A 17,511-nucleotide genomic window follows, 5' to 3' on the forward strand; every position below is an offset into this window, starting at 1 on the left:
TAAAAACCTGAACAATGGAAATCATATATAATACTGCATAAATCTCATATGAGTTTAATGTTAGAATCCATACAACTATGTCTAGCGAAGGCATAGTTATGGAAGGATTTTTGTCCACATCTTATTGGACTTATCATTGCAGAAATAGAAACAGAAGATGGCAAAATTGATGAACCTAACAGACTAACTGTTCCAAAAGGTGCTGTGACAACAGTGGAATCTGGATCAAGATCTTCATTTGTCACTTCATGCGAGTAACTGCAGCATGAATGGCATCAACAAGATGAGGAACTGTTTTCGAGCTCAAACCGGCCATGCTGATCCTCCTGCAACCAACGTTTGCTTATCAGAAAAAACTCTAGACAAAACTAGTGTATTACCAAGGAGACAAAGTATCAAGTTAATTGTTTATCACACTACAAAATGCAAATTATAATTATCGGAAATAGACTAGTGGAACTAAACAGTACGAGAAAGATGTCAGCAGAATACTCAAAAGATGCAAAATAACAAAAACTTGAAAAGAGAAAAGACGATTTATACTCGAGATAGATAATATGAAAGCTTGAACTACATCAGGGGAACCCTAAAGGCAAGAGAGACAAGGTTACCCATCAGAGGTCATGTAAATATGATACTCTTTGGTCATGAAGGTCACTTGCTCGGTGTTAAGCCCTGTGAAAGTAAACATTCCAATCTGCTTGATAATGTGACTCCAGTCACCAGGCGTCCCTGTATGTCCCGAAAAGAAGCTTCTCAGTTCATTGATAGTGACCACAATTTCCACTTGTGTAGCTCAAAACTGTAAATACAACTTCTCTAAATAGACCATACATGTTGCACATTTCATACAGTGATATAAGAGAAAAATATAGCCAATGCAGATCGATTTATTGGTTCACAATGAATGTAACCTAATGAGCTCTTGTTTGATCTCCACATTGGATGTAACAATGTAATAGATGTGAAACATTTAAGGTAGTAGTCACTTAGCATATGCTATAAGTAAGAAAAATTATGCATGAGACTGAACATTGAAAGAAAAACTACTCTGAGATGACAGTTGGAGAATTCACATACCTCTAGCACGTAATGCATCGAAAAGCTGCTGACGCATGTTGATTATTCGATCCGCCATGGCTTTCAACTCAATAGTCCATTCATGGTACAACTCTCTAAAATGCAGGATCGGGTGAAAACATGATAGCAAATATGATGAACTTGAAAAAGAAAGAGGATTACAAATATGATGAACATTGTAATAAAACAATGACCATAGAAGTTTTCATAAATCTCCATCTAAAGTTTAATGACCAATATGATTAAGAGAATGATTTTAGCAGACTAGAATAATGAAATACCTGTCTTTTAGAATTGTAGCCACAATGGAAGCACCATGAATAGGAGGATTAGAGTACATGGGCCTAATCACAAGCTTCAGCTGGCTTTCAACCCTGGTTGCAACATCAGCAGATTTGCAGACCTATAAATTTGAAGTGGAAATCAAAGGTAAAATCTAAGAAAGAGCAGAAACCAAAAACTATTAAGTCAAGAACATTGATGCAGTTGTCATTAATTACAGATGAGGTAGCTGCAAACTACTACTAAATTGACTTAAAAGTGGTTTTGGATAATTAGCTAGAATGCCAATTTAGCAACAAAGCAATCTATGACCAAACAGAAATACCAAGAATCTATCTCAAAGTATCAAACTATTTACAATAACCATTAAAACATCTTAAGACTGGTATCTAGTGCATCATGGCTGTGTGATCTGTTGTAAAAAGCGAACCATAAGAAAATTGTGTGGCATGTAAGCATATTCAAATTTAATATAGTGGCTAAAAGGACGAACTCTCCTAATTGTTAGGACTCGGACTAAAGAAAATTTAACTCCAAATGCAAGTTGTTGAAATCACTCCTCAAACCTTGCATTGTATATTTAACATTTTGTGATGAGACTTGAGAGATCTTTGATAAAAATGAGAAGTAGGCTCATTCTATCACTTGGAAACACACTATTGTGGTTCATCCAGTAATTTATTTACTGTATGGTTGGATCATAGGAAACCAGAGATTGATGGGTGCAACCAACTACAAAGTACTAGCTTCTCTTAAAGAACACTGATTGTCGTTAACACTATGAAAGTGACACCTCAGAGGAAAGTGATACATGTGAAAGTGTTGATTTCATCAACCATACCTTAACAGAAAAAGAACAGTTATAATGAAGGAATCAAAATAATCATGTAATCATCAAAACAACTGCAAGGTAGATCACTTAAAATATAACCAAGAAAAGCATCTAAGAAGTTTTAAACGTAATGGAAGCCTCTTACAATACTTAGTGCACCAACACGCTCCCCGTATAAACCCATGTTCTTCGCATAGCTTTGAGCTGTGAGGCATTCACCACCATCAGCAACAAACATCCTGACAGATTGTGCATCAGCATCCAGGTTTCCGCTTGCAAACCCCTACAATGAGATGATGCAAAATAAACTCAAATATATAAAGATACACACTATGGGTCCATGGAAGCAAAATGTTTAGCGAAGAAGAACTATTTATGATAAGTAATACCTAAAACCACATGGAGTTTCTTTGTGTATATTTAGGTAGATTAAAAAAAAAGGATGTGTGTACACAAGTTTGCTACAAGCATTATGGTCACATTTTATACCATCACTAGCATAGACTGCTGCAAAAACAAAGCACCAGAAGAATCATTCACCCTGCATGTCCACCGTATAGCTGGTAACCAAAGAACAGGTTCTTCCAGATGGTTACCTGATAAGCACTGTCAAAGAAAGGTAGCAAGCCTTTTGATCTCATCAGTAGCCTGATCTGCTCCCATTGATCGAGTGTTGGATCCACACCAGTAGGATTATGTGCACATGCATGTAGAAGCACTATTGCTCCAGGAGGAGCGGCACTTAAATCTGCTAGCAGACCTGTTATCATCAGGTTTTTCCCGATCACCAGGAATATTAGTTTAAAAACAGAATGGTTATAATGCTCAATATAAATAAATAAATAAAATAAACAATAAGTATAACTGGATTCTAAGGCAGAAAAGGGTATGTTTCATACCTTCAAAGTTTAGCCCTCTTGTTGTCGGATCATAGTAGCGATAAGTCTTCACTGATAGACCTGCTAATGTAAATACTTTTGGATGGTTTCCCCATGTTGGCTGTGGAATGTAAATTGTACGCTGGACAAGTAGCAATCTGAATCTCAAAACTACTTGCTTAAACTGCCATAATATGAAATAAGAACTAAGAGATGACACCATACTTCATGGTAATGCCTTGCCAGAAACTCGCCTCCAACCCTTAATGAGCCCGTGCCCGACAAGCATTGCACAGTAGCCACCCTATTTTCCTGAATAGCAGGACTGTTGGAAAGAGAGAAACATGTCATCGCTCACTGAAGAAGAAAACAAAATTAGCAAAACTAATCATCATTCACTAGATTTTTTATGATCAATGACAAAAATAATTGACCAGAAGTTTCTTCTTTTGTTACGTTCTGTCAACTCTTATACCTCTCTGAAACATTATAGTCTGAAAAGCAAGTCCCTGTTCAGTGATAATAAAAAATGCTTCCTAACTTACTGTGATCATTCTTCTTCATTTGCAACTACATATTTGCTAAAAGGCCTAATAATGTCAAGGTATATTATATGTCCATAACAGATACATTTGAAAAGCTCTTTTTCTTTTCTCTTAACCATCTGCTTTGTTTCATGAATTTTATTGTATCAACAAGATGAGCTTATCAGTGTTGATATCCATTCTTCTTATCAGCCATTTGGTTTAAAATCTCAGAACTCTGAAACATGTTACTGTTATTAATATGATGATAAAGGACAAAAGGCTAACTAGCACATGGAGCAGATGCAACATTTCTAAAAAAACCATTCTTCTTGGCATATCAAGTCTGCACAATTTTCCCACTAGCACTAATACAAAATAAAGCAATTTGAAAATTAAGTCAAAACACTTTCAGCCTTGCCCCTAAAGGTTTATTTTGCAAAATCCAAGGTGAACCATTATTCCATGTAAAACAGCAATCGAATAGAGCTTCTATGTGCAAGTTATAACGAGACATTTTAAAAATATACAAGATAATTTTCTGAGTGTTAGATTATGTTGTCCTATTTAATTGGATAAGGTATATTACAGTTCTGACTGAATTTTGATTAGGGTTGTCAACTAATAGAAAGGAAGTCCAATTATAATAAGATTCCTTATTGAGGATGACTTTGATGAGAGGGACTTTCCTAATTACTTATCCTAGACCCTCTGCTCTTGCTTATAGATCAATAGAACCTTCTAGGAACTATATATAAATAGAAGAGATTATAGATATACTCTCATCTCTCCTTAGCCCCTATTCCATCACTTATATTGGTCCTATGAATGATAGAAAAAGAGAAAAAGATGAATCTAGTTCTCCTTGCAAATTGCTTCCTTCAGATCGGATGACAGTACGTTGGCAGATCAAAAGAAAGGTATTTTGAATGACATTGAGAGGTATGCATCCTAAATTTAATATATTATTATTTAATTTTAAATTCTGATATTAAAGTTTTTCCATATAATAGTAGCATGCAGTTTTTATGCTTACAATTGGTATAAGAGTCTATTTAAAAATTAAATACCCTAGATTATAAAAGCATTAAACCTGATTTTGTATTAGTTCTGTTTCGTGTTTTCGCCCTTTGCTTGCGAAGGATGATCCGATCTATTTTGTTTATCTCGTAGTTTCCTGCTTGTAGGCAATGAAGGTTTCTCGCCCACGGGAGTGGAATTGTGGATGGAAGGTTGTTGCCTGATCTTGATCGATGAGCTACACCGTTAGTATGTTGTTGTCACGACGCCATGAAGGTCAACGACCTGCCTTGGTCATTGGCTCTTATCGCAAGCCACAACTTTGTAGGTGACAACGTTGCATGCTACAACTGCATAAGCCACAACAACGCTACGTGCAATGGCATAGGAGGGCAACGATGTTGAGTGTTAATGATAGGTGGCCATCGGTCTACGATCACCTGTATCGCCAGACTGTCACGGACAAACTTTGAAACAGGGTGTTTGATGTAATGCTTATATCTGTCCGTGTCTGTTGGCATGTTCATGCCTTGTACAGCGTGTAGAGGGGCAGCCGAAGGCTTATAAGTCCCACTTTAGTTGGGTTGGTGGCCTCTTTAGGCTTGTAAATAAAGGTTGTGTCATGTGGACACGTGCGAGAGCTTTTCGGTCTGTAATGGACCATTTTACCTTTTGATGTGCCACTGTTCAGAGCTTGTAAAGTCTGTTTGTAATTTGCATTGTCTATGAAGTGTTTTTCAGTGATGTTTGCTTGTGGATCCCGATTGAGGCGTTCTCTCTAGCCCGTTCTCTCTCTTGTTGGTCCTAAGGGACAATGGGAGTCTTCGGGGAGGCTGACCTTTGCGGACGGACACGCAAGGGTGCCGCACGGCTTAGGCAAAACCAGCTAAGTCCGTGTCATATGGTATCAGAGCGGGACAAGCACTCATAGAAACACTTGACATGCAAACGTGGGGGACCTAGCGGGGCTGCGTTGAGGGCAGTCAGCACACGCGCGACCGTTTGAGGGAAAACGGGCATAGAGATGTAGGGAAAAGGAGTCGCTCAGAGGAGCGGGCATCTGAGATTGGCATTCAGAGGAATGGCCAACCCTTCGCGCAAGAGGCACCACGAGAACAGGCAAGCTTGGAAGAATTTGGAGCGCACAAAGGTTGGGATGGCTGAGTTTGAGCTACGACTCAACGTTGACAACTATACTTGATGGTGCTCTAGGCAAGCGAGGCGCTTGGCAAGAATGAGACCATCCAAGGTGGAATGAGTTGCTCAACGACCAAAAGAGTTATACAAAGCTCACAGAGGTGAGGGGAATTGCTAACTCGAAGAATTTGGTACTCATGCATGGGCTTGTATGCGGACGATGGAATGTTCGTGACCATCCCAAGGCGACCGAGACTCGGCGCCATGGAGCATTGAAACTTTCTCTTCGGCATGTGAAGGATACGTCCGTATGAGGCTGAAGTGTGCAATGAGTTCAGCATGTTGCTAGGCCTTGAGGGGTGCAACGGGGGCTGTATTGACGGGGAGTCGCAATCTAGCAAGGGTGTTTGCAGGAGGCAGAACAATGCACAGTTTGTTCAGCAGATCGGAGTAGTCCAAGGGGATGGTGGTTTCCGAAACGAAGAGAGATGTTGCTTCAATGGGACAGTTATCCAGGAGGGATAAGTCCCGGCTCTCCAGAGGGAGAATCATGTGAGACGGACCTCACAAGTTGAGGAGGAGTACCTCAACAAACAACAACTCCATGAAGCTCGATGGACTGAGCAAGCGGCGAGGAGTCGTCGCATGATCTCGCTCGAGAGAATGCGTTGGTGGATGCATTGCGAGATCAAGTGGGGGAGCGACCTAAAGCAACTTAAATGAAGGCACACTTGGAGTCGATGTGGAGATCGGACTCAAGGGAGGGCTGACCCGTGGAATGGTGGGCACGTGGGCCACCATCGACTCAATGCAAAAACGAGGAGCGGAGCAACTTGGGTGTAACTTGGCGAAGTACCCAAGCCGCATGAAGGGAGCCTAGCATAGAAGTTGGAACATGGAGCAGAGGCACAGTGCTTTCCTTAGACAGAGGTCAAGGACATGAACTCTTGCAGAGGCAAGAGTAGGATCATGTTGTTCCATGGGTTCCTTCTTTCTGATGGAGCGGACTCATCTTGCATGGTGCCAAAGACGAAGGGAGCTTCGGGGCACATGCACCTTATCTCGGAGGAGCATTTGATGGAGGAACTAAGGCGACTCAATTTGCGGAGGCGAAGTTGAGTTCAGAAGGCCTTGGCACGGGGCAAGAGGACGCAGAGGTGGGTACTCTTGAAGAATATGCCACAGTGTTGCCATTCGAGTTGCTATGAAGGAAGCGGTGCGCAGCGGAGATTGTGCTGGTAGGGGCAGAGGCCCAGGATTCAGGCAATGGTGCACAAATTACAGTGAAGTCGGTGGACTTCGGGAGCTACTAAGCGATGGACTGTCCTAGAGCGGTGCTTCATCTAGGTGTGACCCAAGAGTGGGTGGATGAAGGTCGATTGCCAAAGGAGCGAACAAAATCGAAGGTGGAGGAGACCCTGCGATGTATTAGCAGAGGCCACACATGGAGGGTTCACAATTCGAGTTTATTCCACAAGGATCAGAATGCAATGGAGATGTCACCAGGAGGCGACATGGTGCAGCGGATCGTGGTGGAACAGTTCGTGGCAATGCGATACACACAACCTAGTCCCGTGAGGGATGAGATCATATGGAGGTATGATCGGGAGCTACTGGGAGCTCCGCTTTGGTGAACAACACGACGGCAAGAAGGGCTATGGATTCAAGTAGTGAAGGCCATGGTACCGCAGAGGCGGGTCTTCCGGGCGTGCACCGAATTTTGCATCGGATGAAAACCTTGGTCATCAGCATATGGGGGCTGGGTTCCACCAAGGGAAAAGTTCGGATGCAAGTACCAGTGAGTTCCATGGGAGGGACTTGATCATGCAGAGGTATGATCGAAGCAGCTGGAGTGTTGGACTGCTCCAAAGCTCATATTCGCTTAAGGGAGCCCGACAAGTCAGAGGACAAGGTCGAGTAAGCGAACGTTGCTACCAAGGAAGCTAAGGAGAACAGAATTGGTGCAAACCCTACAACGCGATGGCAGAGGCCATGCATGGGAGTTGCAGTTTGTCTTTCCATCGACCAAACAGACTGCTTGGAGAACACAGAGGTGTTGAAGCAGGGGGTCGAAAGGGGCGAGGAAGCGACGACGAGTCCAGAGGGACTTAGCTACCCAAAATCAAGCATCAATTAGAATGGAGGTGGACTCAGAGGAGTGCCACGGAGGCATCTCTACTGATCGTGAAGAAAAGGGATTCAGATGCGAGGCGACGGATAGTAGGGTCATGGGCATGGCAGCGCCATGGTACCGCAGAGGCGGGACTTCCGTGAAAGTCATTGATCCCTTACTCTCATGGAGGGAGAGTGCTTGGTCGTGAAAGGGGCCGAGGAGGTGGAGCATGCAGAGGCAATCTCCAAGTATCGGGACAAGGCTGAAGGGCAGAGGCCGAGGAACTTCGTAAGACCGGTGTCAGTGTGCTTCTCATCAAGACAGCCGTAAGTGAAGGACTTCGGGTCATGCAAGAGTGCACGACCAAGGAACGAAGCAGGCAGTACGCGGTGCTGTACCTTTGCTACTCAGTGGAGTAGGCGGCAGGGTTGATGGAGAAGACGGTACAATCCCAGAGGCGACCTCATCTATCAGAGAATTACTCCAAGTTGGGGTGGAAACTTCCTGCATTCCAGAAGTTCAATGGCTTTGAGAAGGTGAATCACAGTAACTAACTCAACGCAAGGAGTGCAAACACTTCAAGTGCTTCAGAAGTGTGAGCAAAGAGCAGGCGAAGGCCAGTAACCAGCTCGATGCATGAAGTACAACCTCGAGGAGGCGGGCGAAGTCAAGTAACCTTTGCCTTCTCAACTCTTAAGAGAATGGGCGAAACCGAGTACCCCAGTTCTCTTATCTATCCAGCAGAGGAGCTCTGCATAAGTTCAAAGACCCTTCGAAGATATTGGAAGACAATAGTTGTCAAATCCTCACCAACGGTGATCAGTGCTACTGAGAGTAGATTGTCCGCTTCATTTCCCAACGAAATGTCAATCGAAAGCGGAAGTGATGCGAACCTACTTGGATGCGACAACTAACTGAAAGAAGAGTCAATGAGCAGATTTTGTGGAGGAATGACCCAAAACTTCAGAAGTTTGCGAGGCGATGCTCGTTTAAGCTCCAACAAGCATCCACCCAGTTCAAGCAGCATGTGGAAATTTTGAGAAACTGGCGCAGTAAGGATGGTCTTTTCCTTCATTTGGTGGATCCGCAGGAATCAACGAGGATCAACACAACTCAGCCAACCCCACACCAGAGTCAGAGTCATTGGCGAGTTGAAGCAGCATGGCGGATCAAAGGTTCGACTACCCAAAAACAGCAACGGAGAGCAGCTGGGAGCCAGGAGGCACATTGCAGCTGGAGCAGAAGATTGAAGACTCAGCAAGGGCGAAGAGTTGCAGTGTTCACAAAGGCTTCGACGAGGACGTCGAAGGGATAAGTGGGGGAGAATGTCACGGACAAACTTTGAAACAGGGTGTTTGATGTAATGCTTATATCTGTCCGTGTCTGTTGGCATGTTCATGCCTTGTACAGCGTGTAGAGGGGCAGCCGAAGGCTTATAAGTCCCACTTTAGTTGGGTTGGTGGCCTCTTTAGGCTTGTAAATAAAGGTTGTGTCATGTGGACACGTGCGAGAGCTTTTCGGTCTGTAATGGACCATTTTACCCTTTGATGTGCCACTATTCAGAGCTTGTAAAGTCTGTTTGTAATTTGCATTGTCTATGAAGTGTTTTTCAGTGATGTTTGCTTGTGGATCCCGATTGAGGCGTTCTCTCTAGCCCGTTCTCTCTCTTGTTGGTCCTAAGGGACAATGGGAGTCTTCGGGGAGGCTGACCTTTGCGGACGGACACGCAAGGGTGCCGCACGGCTTAGGCAAAACCAGCTAAGTCCGTGTCAAGACGGCTTGCTGTACGCGACTATACAACATAAGACAACGGCCTGCTTTCTCATTGACCTTGCTACGAGTAACGGACGACTGTTTACGATGTTGTAGGGAGTCATGGCAATGGGACTCCAGCTGCTAGCGCTGATGTACACTGGTTCTACCGATGACCGAGGGTGATGGTGGCATCGCGACATTGGGCGCTATGATGAGTCTCATGACTGTCACAAGTTTACACCGCAAAGTGTTAACGGAGACCTGGGTATCGGTGGTGGTGCAACAGCGCTGTTGAGGGCGACGGTCACACCAGGTCGTGGCACGTTATGACCAGAACGATTGCGGTTGGGTGTCATCACGATGATGGGATTTGGCGATTGAAGCGTCGTCTGAGGCCATTGGATGTCGTGACAAGATAAGAGGAGTCACAATACAAAAGTGTTGCCACAGACAATGCATCATGATGGTGATCATCAACACCGACTTGATAGCAATCAGAGACCAATCCGAGCATTGCAGATAAGGTGCGCAATCGAAGGCCATTAGGCGCATGACAATGGCTTGGGTGCTACTAGTGGACAGTAGCACAAAATTTGGCCGAAAGACCGAGGTCACACAACAATTGCACTGCAAAGAACCCACGATAAGATGGTTGTGCACGACGCTAGTTAGGCGCAAGTGATAGATGTTGTAGCGCCTCAGGCGACCTCGAAGGTCTTCTTGGGCAGTGGTGATTTAGGTATTGCTCCCAACGACGACACCAAAGGTGACTAGCGAGGCACTATGATGTAGAGCAGATGACAGATTCTTGTTCAGCGGCGAACGATAGTAATTTAGATGGTTCGATGTGCGATGGACGAGGACGCACAACGAAGCACAATCAATGGCGCATCATTGCTGGCAAAGGCAGTGAGGATGCCGCAATCCATGTCGCGGGAGGAACCAACCACGAGGAACGAGGATGCTAAGAGAGTGTGGTCAAAATCAATTTTGACCAAATCTTACCCTAAATCTAATTTTGACCCAACCTTAATTTTAACTTAAATAAAATTTAATTTTGACCTCAAATCAATCCTATGGATTTTGACCCAATCAACCCCGATTTTGACTTAATTTGGGGAAGTTCAATTATAACCTCGATCAATCTCAATTTATGACCAAATTTGATTTTGACTATAACTTGACTGGATTTTGATCGCAACCAAATTTAGACCTAATTTGGTCAAAATTCTCTAAGAATATGATCTCTAGCCTAATTTTGACAATAGCAATTTTTTCTAAGAATCACAAGTAAATAATTTTATGCATTATTGTATAAAATACTTAATAGTTAGAGAAAGAATCCAAAAATAATTAATGTTAATTTAGAGCTTGAGTTCCACTATATTGATTGCTGATCTATTTACTAAAGTCTTACAACCTAAAATATTTAAAGAATATATTCTTATGATTGGGCTCATAGACATCAAAATTAATATTTTTGCTTATGTTATTAAAGTTATTTCTTTCTGCTATCATGTTCACATTTATGTATATACATGTTATCATTGAATGTGATAACAAAAATATCTTGACAAGATATATTACATGGATCATTATGGACTACATGGTTAAATGTGATAATAGGATTGTCTTGACAAGATAAATTACATAAGTCATTATGGACTATATTAAAAAAAACTAATAGTGTCATGATACATAAAAAAAAGTATGACATTTATGACATACAACTGTAATGACTCATATTAATAAACAAACTTAATATAATATTATTATATTTATTGAACTTATTGGCTTATTTTATAAAATTTGTGACCAGGTGTAAAATGTTTTTTAAAAATTTTAAAATCTAATTATAAATTATTTTTAAATTATTTTTTATTTTATTTATTATAATATTAATTCTCTTTTATCTTACTAATTAATGGGTCAAGTGATAGAATATTAGATTATATAGCCCTATTTAATTGGATAAGATATATTACAAGTTTGATTAGAGTCTGATTACAATTATCAGGCAATAGAAAAAAAAAATCAATTATGATGAGAATCTTCATAAGGGATGACCTTGATTAGAGGGACTCCAAATTGCTTGCCTTGAACATCTGTATAAATAAATAAGGTCTCCTATGAACTATATATAAATAGAAAAGATTACAGATCTACTCTCTCTCTCTCTCTCCTTAGTCTCTATTCCATTGCTTATAATGATCTTATGAAGGATAGGAAAAGAGGAGAAGACGAGTCTAGTTCTCCATGCATCTTCCTTCGAATCGAAGGACGATGCATTTGCAAATCAAAAGAAAGGCACTCTAAATGAAATCGAAAGATATGCATCCTAAATTTAATCTATTGTTATTTGATTTCATATTTTTGCATTAAAAATTTTTCGCATAACAGTAGCATGATAACAGTTTTTATGTTTTGCACTGAGAACCAGAGCATCCAAATCATCAACCATGAAACAAAATATAATCACATTTAAACAAGTGATGATCACCACAATAATGTTACAATCATGATTAAAAACTACTAAGAACTACGCACCTGTCAGCTCCAAAGATCAATTTAGCGCTTAGTTTGTTGAAATCTGCCAACCCAGTAATGGGGAGGTACTCCTTCACTCGAGATCTAATACATATCATGTAGAAAAGTAAGTAGGTATACTGCATCATTAGCAATTCTCATGTGTGTCGTCTCTTTTGAAATGACAAAAAATATATAAAAGAAAGACTAATAAACAAGAAATTCTGTGTGTTTAACATTTTTTTATAATTGACAATGGGAATTTTTTTTAGTAGAGAACTATCTTTTCAATTTTACAAATTTATAGACATAGAAAATGTAATATATTGTTATGTTATTGTAGTGAAAAATATCACTGACCGTTTCAGTAGCAAGTAATAATAAGGATATGTTTCTTCAGAAAACAATAAAAGCATCAACAAGGGAACACCTAAACAAAAGCTAAACCAGTAAGTTTTACAAATTTCCATTTGGTCTACTATGTATTATTTTTTCTCTGCAACCATGCTAATTCTACCATGCACCCGGCTACTCTAAATGGCACATGCATTCGACATCTTCAACTTTCAGGTGATTTATGATCCAAAAATTAAGCTAAAGATGAGTTTAATGATCATACGGATCGTTGACTAGCAGCTGCTCTGCTCGCCTCACCACATTCAGCACAAGCGGCTTTCCTTCCTATCAGAAAAGAAAACAGGTATAGGAGTTGCAACAACGATGACCAAGAGATATCAGATAGTCTCATTCATTATACCTCAGTTCGATAGGCTCCAACTCCCAGGTTCACCTTAACTGGACTTGGATCCTTGTTATATGCAACCGTGACCTAATGATTCATTCCCAAAGTTTAACACCAAAAGCATCGATCATTGATCCATTACCAAAAATCGTCTGAGAACCCAAAAACTTCAAAATCTATCATAAAACCCCTACAGCGAACACCATCTGTACATACAAGATACGGAAGAATCATTCTCAAGCTCACAGAACAGGTAAAACCGATCACGACACGCGAAACTGCTACTTCTGATCCAAGAAAGCCAGATCATACGAAGGAAACCGTTCCGTAACATTCCGATCCCAAAGCTATCAAAATATTCCGATCAAGGTTGAGGAACGAGCAGGAGAAGGAATTACGCCAAGGATCGGGTCCTCCGGTGCCTGGACGACGTTGGCGAAAACGGATCCGCCATAAATCCCGGCGGCTGGCGAGGGGGCGATTGGGTTCTGGGATGCCATGGGAAAGAGACGAAGAATGCGAGGAGTTGATGGACGGGTGCCTCGCGAGGGTAGTTAAACATCCGACGCGGGGGCATGTTAGCACCCTGCATCCCCTTTCTGGCCTTATCGTGCGCCGCTCCGAGCGTCGTGCGTTCCAGTGAGCGGCGCCCGCGGGTTTCTAGAGCTGAGTGCGCGAGTGGTAGGACAGATGAGGACACTTCAGCCTTCTGAAGGAGACACGTCTAGCTGAGAGTGTTTCTTAACGGTCACGTCAGCCAAGCTGGGGCAAGAGGAAGAAACCCTGGGCGAATTCGAAGAGCGGGAGTTGGATTGGGTCTTGCGGGAACGTGAGATGCCGCGACCGGAGGCTTGGTGCGTTGTGTAGCGATTCTACACTTACCTTCATTATCATTGGAGACTGGCGGCCCCCAGTATAAGGCCCACCGTTGGTTCATTCGCTGATCTCCAATCACAAGGCAGGTCAATCATGCGTGACGGAATTAATGGGTAGGTAAGTACATTTGTGGCTTCCCACGGAGCAAAGATGGTGTGGGGTACCAGTGGACCACGGTTTTAGTGCTTTAAGCGTCAGCTTTTAACTTATTGTGACCAGTTTATTGTGTTCTTTACGAAAGAAGTAAGACACTTGGTTAACTGTGTGTTAGAGACTCGGTTCCATCCGTTGCAATCCGCGCGTCGAAATAAATGTGAATGTGGTCCATGTTCGTGTAACTGTTTGGCCTAATTAGATTACGTGGCGCGACATGTCCGTTTCTCCACACCTACGAACTACTTGCGTACGCACATATCCGTGCGTCGCACCGATGACGTTGATCGCATGCTCATTTGCCGCGTATTGTTAATGTAATGAATTGTCTTGTCAGTCTCATTGAGGGTGCTGAGAGTCTTCCAGGAATTCCTGCTGCGGCTAATCACTTTGATTCGATAATTTCGATTCTGGTTCTATTTTTTATTTTTTTTTTATTTTAATAAATATAATTTAAAGCAACAAAAAAAGTCATAATTTTATTTCAGAATTTTGGTCGAAGTTCCATTTGAAGAGTGGAAGTTTGTTCATACAACTGTAAGATAAAATTTCGATCAGTGCATAATTTTTAATTTAATATATTTTTTTATAATTTGATTGATTCTATATAGTTGGAACGGGAATCACCCCCAAACCCGATTTGGGTTCGTTCTAAACCGGCAAACTACTAAGCCGATTTGGTTCAGTTAATCGAACGACCCACTGTCAAGACATTAACGCTTATCAATCAAAAGCATCAAGGTTTTGATCTAATCTGATTTCAATTCAATTCGATCCAATAAAATCGATTCTTATGAACCGAGCCAAATCATAGTGATCTGCCCTCCTTCTGCATTTTGGTTACATCATATACGCAGATCACGCCTACCTTTTGACTTCAAATTTGGGAATCTACGCTGCTTGTGCAGGACAACTCAAAAACGCAGGCTGTTTGTGACTTCCATTAATCTTTGGTGGAAACCATTTGTAGATCAACATTTGTGAATAAAGATTCTGAGTCAAACATTTGAAATCTCCGTTGCTGTACTGAGTCTGCGATCGCTTCTTCCGGCGAAGCACTGCACCGTCCGCCTCGCAATGGGCAGCCAAAGCCGCCTCAGCTTCTCATCTTCGTCTCTGCTCGACGTGCTGTTGCCTGGATCTCGTTCTTGTCTTGATCTAGACAGGTTTGTGATATCAGACATCGATCTGTTTGCCGAGGAAATCGAAGCTCTCGATGCAGGGCTGATCAAATTCCCGTTGTCATTCGAGGGTGAGGGAATGTTTGGATTCGTAGCCGACGTAAGTGCACCGATCTGGTTTACTTTGGCTTTAAGCAGACTATTCTCCTCCGTCGTCTCCTTACCATCGACGAAGATCTTCTCTTCTCCAGTTGTCTGCTCGTTCAGACCGAGAAGCGCAAACCGTTCGTTCAACGTAATGCTTAGTAGATCGGAGGTCAATGACGCTAAATCCGATGAGTTCAGGGCGCTCCACCGGCCTTTGAACACGTTGTCGGAGACCACAATCCTGTGCTTGAACTTGTGTAAGAAATGATCTCCACCGGTCGCTTCTTCTAGAATTGACAGCTTTTCCTTCTCCTTCGTGCTCCTGTCCATGTTCCGGAAGCTAGTTCCGATCCCGAATCTTGATGACCCGCGGTGTTCGGCATCATGGTTGCGCTCCCGCTCGACGAACAGCTCGAGTTCACGTCCGCTGGTCTCGTGCCGACCGGAGGCAAACAAGAACCTGGAGCTGGTGGAGTACGCGAACCGGGCGACGTCCACGGCGGTGACCTTGCACCGGCATAGCGGGCAGCTAGAGTGGCCCTCGAGCCAGCGATCGACACAGTCGATGTGGAACGCGTGCTTGCACTTAGGCAGCAGGCGGAGGACCTCATCGCCGTCGAATTTGGATATGCAGACGGCGCATTCGAGGCCGTCGCGGACGCCGCGGAGCGACGCGAAGCGGAAGAAGGGGAGCGACTCAACGACGGTCCTGTCGATGCCTGACAATTGATGCCGGGTTTGGCGGGTGGGTGCAGGGATGATGCTTTCCGAGGGCATCGACCAACGGCACTTCACGTACACGAGCAGGAGGACGGTGAGCGATAACATGGTAGCGAAGACGCCGATCGCGATTGCCACGCTCGGGCCGAACGAGACCTTCGCGGTCTCCGACGGCAAGAACTCCGCATCGGCGTGCTGTGCGCTGGCGACGGTGGCGGGGACCAACAACACCAAGAAGAAGACGAAACGAAGAGAAAACGGAGTGTTATCGAGAGAAGGCATAACAATGGAATTCCGAGCACATTCATAGCTTTGTACCAAACGATGTGCCTCTCAATTTATATACGACTCTGTCGTGCTGGGAATGAGATCATATGCTGTGTTCTTAGTTGTCTTTGGTTCTAAGCTCATTGCATCCGCACTGCTTCTCTCGTGTGTAGAAATAAAGAACCATGGGTGAAACTTGCTCGACATATCAGATTAAGATTGCCAGTAAACGAAGATTGAAGCAATCGGGAGTCAACAACGTCGTGGCTGACAGAAATCCAACGGAGAGGAGAGAAGAATGCTGATGTGAAGCATGAGAAATGGACATTATTATATGGTGTACTGCAGAGATGAAAGCATAATGCTGCTGCTGCTGCTGCTAAATGTCCCGACTAGAATATGGACGGAAGGTGGATGATAGAGGCTTTGACTTTGAATCTTTGGTGTGGTTTCGAGGAAATGCTTGGGATACAAAAACCCTAAGAAAACAAAAGATTCTCTCCGTGAGCTGACTCGAATTTAATTACACTATGTTGAACGTGAAGAGGAACAGGTATTAAAAGTTAATTTTATTATCTATTTACCGATTTAATAATTAGGTGTAATGACATGATTAAGAGAACTACATAAACAGAACAGACAAAGTGGGCCATTGCCACCTTACTAATAGAATTATAATCCATTAATGGGGTCAGGTAGCCGACCATAATTGCAAGGGATAATACTGCTGCAATCCCAAAGGGTACATATAGGAATAGTTCATGAGGTTTGACTACTTATGGTCCCCTAATCTAAAGGTATCAACTAAATACAGAAAACTATGTGTGACAAGATCTATCGAAACATTAACACGGAATCAAACCATCTAGTTTAGGAGATAGAATCTTCTTATATCTAAATTTTCAGCTCCAAGTTGATCAAAATATTTCTTGGATATCTTTAGAATTATTGTAATCTTCCGTCCATTGATCTTTGTCTGTTGTTACCGAATGTCAATCAAAGAGGATGAGCCATCTATGATCGGTTGCCCCATTGCAAATCGAGCCATCGGTGATGGGCAGTCCATCGGAGAACATGGAAGCACAAAAATCTAGATGAACAAAAGTTACAATTGATGGTCCCAATCGATGTTTATTTATCATCCTAAGGTTTGTGTCCATGTCGTATCTTTATCCTTGCATACTTATCAGTGCACAAGAAAATATATTATGATTTATAAAAATATATTTAACATTTTAATATTATATCTAATATAATAAAATGATACACTATAGACAAATCGACACCTTAGCATCATATCAAGGGAGGATATTATTATTTAATAAAAATCATTAAATG

The 17,511-nt window shown here is 42.4% G+C and overlaps 2 protein-coding genes across 2 annotated transcripts; both read right to left on the minus strand.

Annotated features, from left to right (window-relative positions):
- Nucleotides 1–13,446, minus strand: LOC103980913 (aspartate aminotransferase, cytoplasmic). The gene is made up of 12 exons (XM_009397443.3): nucleotides 13,288–13,446; nucleotides 12,905–12,976; nucleotides 12,767–12,828; nucleotides 12,169–12,252; nucleotides 3,298–3,397; nucleotides 3,094–3,214; nucleotides 2,791–2,954; nucleotides 2,340–2,477; nucleotides 1,362–1,483; nucleotides 1,081–1,175; nucleotides 612–732; nucleotides 1–326 (listed from the first exon to the last, which is right to left on the minus strand). The coding sequence occupies exons 1-12, from the start codon at nucleotides 13,387–13,389 to the stop codon at nucleotides 242–244; spliced, it is 1,266 nt and encodes a 421-aa protein (XP_009395718.1). The 5' UTR covers nucleotides 13,390–13,446; the 3' UTR covers nucleotides 1–241.
- A 1,300-nt stretch (nucleotides 13,447–14,746) lies between these two features.
- On the minus strand, nucleotides 14,747–16,188 carry LOC135611312 (E3 ubiquitin-protein ligase ATL42-like). The gene has a single exon (XM_065106980.1). It carries the CDS (start codon nucleotides 16,186–16,188, stop codon nucleotides 14,917–14,919), a length of 1,272 nt encoding a protein of 423 aa, XP_064963052.1. The 3' UTR covers nucleotides 14,747–14,916.
- Nucleotides 16,189–17,511: the final 1,323 nt, after the last annotated feature.

This window comes from Musa acuminata, chromosome BXJ2-4, assembly GCF_036884655.1.
Source record: "Musa acuminata AAA Group cultivar baxijiao chromosome BXJ2-4, Cavendish_Baxijiao_AAA, whole genome shotgun sequence".
Lineage (NCBI taxonomy): Eukaryota > Viridiplantae > Streptophyta > Magnoliopsida > Zingiberales > Musaceae > Musa > Musa acuminata.